This window comes from Morone saxatilis, unplaced genomic scaffold (assembly GCF_004916995.1).
Source record: "Morone saxatilis isolate NCDOM2014 unplaced genomic scaffold, NCSU_SB_2.0 Contig17, whole genome shotgun sequence".
Lineage (NCBI taxonomy): Eukaryota > Metazoa > Chordata > Actinopteri > Moronidae > Morone > Morone saxatilis.
The window spans coordinates 19,276,548-19,283,826 of NW_023339729.1; the positions used below are offsets into that span (position 1 = coordinate 19,276,548).

At 39.8% G+C, this 7,279-nt stretch overlaps 1 protein-coding gene across 1 annotated transcript in view; it reads left to right on the top strand.

The window, feature by feature from the left end:
- cntln (centlein, centrosomal protein) overlaps positions 1 to 7,279 on the top strand; it is an 83,858-nt gene that overhangs the window by 67,848 nt on the left and 8,731 nt on the right. The window contains exons 25-26 of the mRNA XM_035659411.1: positions 1,677 to 1,874; positions 6,239 to 6,313. Coding sequence (XP_035515304.1) covers positions 1,677 to 1,874; positions 6,239 to 6,313 — 273 coding nt within the window. The remainder of the gene's footprint in view (positions 1 to 1,676; positions 1,875 to 6,238; positions 6,314 to 7,279) is intronic.

Sequence of the window (7,279 nt, forward strand, 5' to 3'; positions counted from 1 at the left end):
CACACACACACATACACACAAGAAGATATTGTTTTTGTGTGTGTGTGAATATTATGTGAATGCTTGCATATACCCCTCCCACCCTTTGTCTCTCCCAGGGCTGAGAATGAGTGATAAATTCACCCCTTAATTTCTTCCTGGATTATTCCGCCGAGTTTAGGTCAATTGACTGTAACCCTTGACTAGCGACAGTGAATATCTATTAAGATTCCTTAAACACAGATCTCGGATCACCAAAAAGACATCGGAAAATGGATGATGGTTATGATTTAGTCTCGTTCGCTTTAATAAGTGCTACTAATATTTATTTTATGCCTACGCAGATGTAGTAGGCCACCTATGAAACCGGATTTGATATGTAATGAAATTAAACTGGTCACACTTTTATCTGCATCTGGATTTGCTGATTTGGAAGACTGAAAATCTTCATAGAAAATTCACAAGTTTTATAGAGGTGTACGTTTGTTCTATGAGTCGATTTATATAAACGTTGTTTTTGCATTTTCTTTGTTTTATTATTATTAATTTAATCTGCATGAGCTTTGTGTAATTTAATTCTCTTGGGGTTTTTTACATGACTTTCTGAAACTCTGAGCTCTGCTTGTGTATTATGTATTTATTTCCTTATTTAATGTTTCTAGTAGACAAATGGCAGCACACATACTCCAGCTGCGAGCCTCCAACCACTCACTCAGCACTCTCCTATGAGAACCAGCACTGGCTTTGTAAACTGCACCTGGTTCACCTGTGTGAAATTAAGAGAGAGTAGTGGAGATGTTTGCCGCTATTCAACATTGTTCATGTGTGATTACCCTTGTTACTGTAATGCACTTGAGTGTTTTCGTATATTTGTACTTATGTCTGTGTATGTGTGTACACACTGTGCTTCTTGCTTGCTTGGTTATATTGTGTATTGTCCAAGAGCAGGTTGTACTTTGTTTTTTTGTTTTTGTGTACTGTGAGTTCTCCTGTCTCTAGCTTTTCCTCATCTGACCATCTATTCCAAGGTCAGCTTTTCAGCAGGCTTACAAGGGAATGATACAGAAGATTATTGCCTCGATCAATAAGCTCAAAATGAAGCAAAGGGGAGTTTACTTTATTGACTTCCTCGTGTACAGTGGCAGTTTTAACATTTAATTGTCTCTCTGTATTTAGAGCAAACTCCCATTTAGTGCCCGACAACTGTGCCATCCCAGGCCTTCCTCGTCTCGCTTGCCATTCACTCGGGCACCATTTAAAACAGCCCCTCATAGCTTAATTATTAACAGTGTTATGCTGCCCTGTTGTACTGTGAGACATTCAGAAAGCAAATAAATAAATGAATGGCTGTATTTTCAGTAGCTCTCTGTCTTTCTCTCTCTGATGCATGATTCTCTGTCTGTGGAGATTTTAGCAAAACTTGGGGTGCGTTTGGTATCAAAGCTGTGTTCCCTCAGCTTTCAATCGACAGGGCAACAAACCCTCAGGTCCACATTCCTACAAGGGAGCTTGAGGCGAAACCGAAGAGAATCTGAGTGTGTCAAACTCAATATTCCTCCATAATGTACTAGGCCTCTCTGGCGCATGCTTGATCAATTTCATTTATTCATCTGCCAGGCAGAACTATCCCTCTTGTTTTTCTATATCCATTTCATCATCCTCTTCTTTTTTATTTCTTATTCTCCTCCCCCCTTCAGGCCCTGGCCAGTGAAATACTTTTAGACGTTCAAGAGGTCAAGCAGCAGTTGATGAAGAGGAGGAGGTTGAGGCAGGCCAACGCTGTGGCAGCAAAGAGCGGCCTCTCAGCCAAGTCTATGATCAAAGCCAAGTCCATCGCTGCCTCCATCCTCAATATGTCAGAGAATGATCTTGCGGACATAATGGACACCGACCAGGTAAGGCCAAGGGACAGAGGGTCCACATTTCTTACAAACGCTAACTTTAGGATCGGTATCAAGTAAAAATTATGCCCAGAGCACATACCTATAATAGATTTTCTGTGCTGTAAAATTTTAAAAACATCCTAAAAGTTTTTTGGGGGTTTTGCTTAGTGATTGCACCTGGGGACTGGGAAAGATATTATATCATCAGTATCAAATTGTACCTTTGAGCATCTTCTTTGTAAATTGAAAGTAAATGAGTGGCAAGCTGCTACCGTACCTTTGGCCTATCCTCTGAGAACAGATATTGTAGATTTATGTTGGTGTAGAAGGGAAGAAATATGGAGAAACAGAAACCTTCTGTTCTTAGTTTGTTTCCCCTGTATCCAACGGCATTTTGCTTTGCTGGAGATCTCTGCTTCTTTCTGACCTTCTCTTAATGATGGATAGACAGATTTTGGCAAGTAAGCAAGGTTGAACACCAAATAAAGGTGAACCACACACCAAAGCATGTCACTAATAAGTTGGGAAGTTGCAGTGCAATAGAGAAGGATGTGGCTTCATGTTTAAAACCAGTGTTCTTGCTCTCGACAAGATCAAAAACCTGTCAACACCTGCAGCACCTGTCGAATTGATATAAGATTTAATATGGCACAAGTTGAGCAAGTACAACTCTTCTTTCTACTGAAAGCAGTCATTGAACTGAAAATCCTCACTATTGACTGTTGCCTGCGTGCAAAAGTCTGAATTTCACACTCTTTTCCAACTTGCTGGGCCCTTTCTCTACCATAGATCATACACAGCCATGTCATCAATTAGCAACCCCATGTTACAATCAACCTCCCATCCCTGGGGACCTTCTCCCATCTATCACAAGATGAGAGAGGGCGCACCAGGCACTTACTCACATTTGAAACCAATTTTAGCCCTTTGCAGCACAGCTCCACCCAGGAGATGACAGGGAACAGTTTCTCACTTGACAAAAAGTCCCCCTCATCAGAGCTGAAACCTCTGTGGGTAAAATCACTCTCATCTCCTCACCGCTTGTATTCTCTGTCGTATGAATGGTAGTTAATGACAGGCTGCTTGATGCCCTAGCCTGGTGGGAGTGTTTTTCCTGTTTTGTTAATTGAACATTCATAGATCACAGCACTGTTGAGAATCCACGCACCCACCAGAGAATTGTAAATGTTGTGTCACAGAGTGAGATTAATTTTAAGTGTGATTATGTGTTACTAAATGTCAATTTGAATGTTAGAGAAATAGATCCCAAGTTTTGTGTTTCCGTAAGTGCATGTTACCTGTGTGTTTAGGTGAGTGTCATAGAGAAATAAGGGCCATTTCACAGGTGCACTTTGTGGATTTGTGTGCACCCTACTTAAACCAGCCTGAACTTAGCTACACTTTAGCAGTGCAGATGAAGCTTTACTAGTTATAAGCATTTAAAAAATGAATCCCCAATCTGAACTGAGGCTGGTTTGTGACACATTGTTGCCAAAAAATGTTGAAAATTAAAAAAAATTTTGTTACAGAGCTGAAGTTTTATGATACTTGTTTCAGAATTGTGATTTCTTTTCCCCTCGCTCAAAAAAATGTACGGAGCTTTTGCAAGACCTTTGTAGAGTGTGTTTTTCTTTGGACTTGAGGACGTGACATGAGGTTATCAGGATGTCCCAGCAGTCTTCAACAAGTCCAACACATAGCAAGTGTATTCATTTATTCACTTGGTTGTGCGATACCAGTGTGCTGAATGAGAACTCAGGGCTCAATGGGATTGCTTTTACTTTTCAGTTTTACTTTTAAATGAGAATACTCCATTGCCAACATAGCTACTTTTCTTTAGTTTGGCAGATTTCTCTTGTCAACAATATTTGCAGAAGTTTTAACATTGTAGGGCACCACTACTTGGTTTCGAAATCAATGCATTTTTGAATTTCAGGCGTATCAAAAGATTTTAATGAATTATTCCTGGTTGTGGTTCAGTTTTAGGAGAATTTTGGGAACAGTTGACCTTCGTGTAATGACCACCATCTTTTTGCAAAAGCTACATATTTTCTTCCTCCCGAGCATTAGTCTTGGTTTGTTGATTTGTCCCAGCAAAAAAAAAAAAAACAGAGCTTTTGCTTGAGGTGTTTTACTGAACAGAAACCGAGTTGTGACAAGGTTGTTTGTGCAGCTGGTTCTGTAGTTAACAGAGAGCAAAGCACCAAAAGTGAGAACACCCTAGTTTTTAGCTGTTTCATGGGAATAGAGAATTTGTTCACCTGTTTTCTGTATTTTTAATTCATGAATTGATTTCAAAGATTTTAAAAGTCATACATACACTTGCAGCTTTTTCCTTATACATAAACACGTGCAAACACAAAATCAATTTAATGTATGTGCATAGATGAAAAGAAGGTGTGTAAGTGTGCTCAAACATAACAACTCCACACATGCTTCCACAAATGTATCATGCTGCATCTATTATTTGCCTCTTTTCATTCCATAGCGTGCAACAGAGGACCAGGGAGGGCCGAGCAGCTCCAGGCTCCCTGGGCAACTTGTTGTGGAGTTAATGATCCACATGTAATAAGACTATAATTGCCAGGCCAGTTTGTTTTGCACCTAATGCTTGATGGAGGGTCAGTGCTTTGTTATATATCTACCAAGGGTGGACAAGCACACTCACTCTTACGCACTTACACTCTTTCACACTCTGTGTTCACCCCTGTGGGAGGCAGTAGTCACAAGAAGCCCCCCCCCCCCCCCCTTTTATCTCCCACTAATATAACCACACATGACCCCCCTGTGGTCAGTCTCTACCTACTTCTCAGTTACTCTCAGCACCAGTCACAATTAGCCATACAGTGAAATTAGCCTAGGCTATTGCTGTCACCAAGGATCACACATAGAGGGTACCGGGAAGCAGGGGAACGCCAAGGAGAAACACCTGCTGAATCCAAATCCAAAAAGACGTTTGTCATACATACTGTAACAAGTCTGAAGTGCTCACTATTCTTTGTCCAGAAGAAAGAGAATCTGTGCCATATTCCCTCATTTGGTGGATGGTGGTGAAGAGCGCTGTCTAATACGTCGGTCCAAAATCTTCCATAGGTGTTAGGTTGAAATCTGGAGACTGTAAAGGCCATAAAATATTATTCACATAATTTTCATACTCATACACCACATGCACTCGCCCACTTGTCGAGAATATGGTGAAGGATGACTCATCTGACCGTATCACTTTGTTACACATCTATAGATATATCGTGTTTGCACCACTGAACTTTCAAACGTGCATTCATCTTTGTATTGAGGGGTTTATTAACTGCAACCCTACTATAATATCCCTCTGAAAAAAAACAGAATCAAGCGGGCCTGCTCAGCAATTTTTATACGTGCCTCAGAGCATGAATGGATGTTAATTGCTCAACTGTACCATGCAGTGCACCTGTGTGAAAGCATCTGCATTCATTATGTTTCTCAACTCATTTATTGATGTTTTCCTTTAATTCGTCACCTGTCTGTACATACAGATGGATTTTCTTTTTTCTTAAATGCCACTGAATTTTCTTAATTTGGGGATGTATACAACATGTTTACAATTAGCAGCTTTAGATAAAACTGAATAGAAATAATATGATTGGTTTGCACAGTAACACTTCCCATGACTATGTATAGCTTAGCATTAACAGTACGTTTGTTATTCTTTTGTCTTCCTGTCTCTTGTTAATATTGCTATGAATACTGGGTGATCTTCAGAGCGCCCCCTGGTGAAGTCAGAACCCGAAGCGGTCTCTATCAAAGTTAACATAAAGTAAACATAAAAATCACCCCTTGCGGACATTGCCACAAGTCTGCAAGTACAGGGACTTTTATATTCAGCAGCACACACACTTTTCCCCCCTCCTGCCCTTGTTGTGTCCCTGTGAGAGAGTACAAGGTCTGTCACATCATTTGGAGCAGCAACACCTGGGGTTTGAGTGGAAGAGGTAACACATTAGTGCTGAGGTGTACATGGCCACACAGTCGCTCTTCTCCCAGTTCATTAGCAGTAACAAGGCTACCACTCTGTTAGGTCTTTATATATCGGGAGCATGAAAACGCATACTGGCATACCTTGCCACTGAGTCTCCAGAGAGCTTCTTCAAGGCCCTGGCTGGTGTGATGCTACAATTCTGCCCTCAAGCAGAAGACACACAGAGGCCAATGTTAAGATACAGTGGCAGGTTTTCTCAAGAAATATCAAGTATACCTCTAGTCTGATTCACTTAAAATGTTGGCCAAAGATTCCCAGACTTTATTAAAGGTATTTTCTCTAAACATTGGCATAATTTCTGTCTCTATGTGTGTGTTTGAGTCTCCATCCTGTAATGTAGTTGCTGTTGTGTTTGCAGGGGACAGAAACCCATCCAGAGAGTCCAAAAGACCAGGAGTGGCTGGACCACCTCAACCACATCCTCCAGCAGAAGGTCAGGCTCACCCATCTAAAAAAAAGATCACACAAGTTACTCATTCCTGCACATACACAGGGATGACCAAGTGCAAGCTATTAGCAGCCTCACTTCATAGTAAAATAATCTTTTAGCCCAGCACAGCTCATAGTTGAGGTATAGATTTGTAGAGTGTCAAAAAGTTTTTTTGGTAAATTGGCAGAAAGTAACAAAAATTTATTGAAATGGAGCAGAGTGGTACTTCAAAATTGTGCCAAAAAACTTCCACTGGTTTAATTTTCTTAAGATTTTAATTACAAGTGGGACTCTGTATTGCATTATATCAGTAGTATGGATAATTGATAACCAACTCCACCACTGTTTTAAAATTTTTCACTTACTTAGTGTTGGTGACATAGTGAATACTGAAATCTAGCACATATTGAACATTATAACAGAGATACAACACTGCGTGGTTCGTTACATTGCGAAAAAATAATTATTCTGTTTCTGTTGTTTTAGAACTATTTCTGAATAAGCTTGTATTGTTAAAAAGAAAATGTTTACGTTTTACAAAGCAATACAAAAAGAGATGCATTTTGCAATATGTTGATTTTTGTTTAAAAATTTAGTTTAAGAAAATACATTTTCATTTTCTTTTGCCTTTATGGACTGAATGATTCAGTTTTAGACGTTTTTTTTGTAGTGCAACTGAATGTAGCCTTGATTTCTCAAGCTCGATTACTAGGTGTTTACATTTTCATAATGGTTGGAATTCTTTGTCTAAATACCTCTCATACCAAATATTTTAACCTTAACATTGCAGATATGCCGCTTTGTTAGTCTTCAGTACCAAATATTTGGCCACCAGTTTCACCCAAATACAGTAAATGGAAAATGAATTTTAGTTCCCATCCCAGTGTGTCCTGCTCCAGAATCGGGAAACGAAAACAATGATGCAAAAGATAAAACAACAGCAAGTACATCCTCACTGTGTGTGTGTGT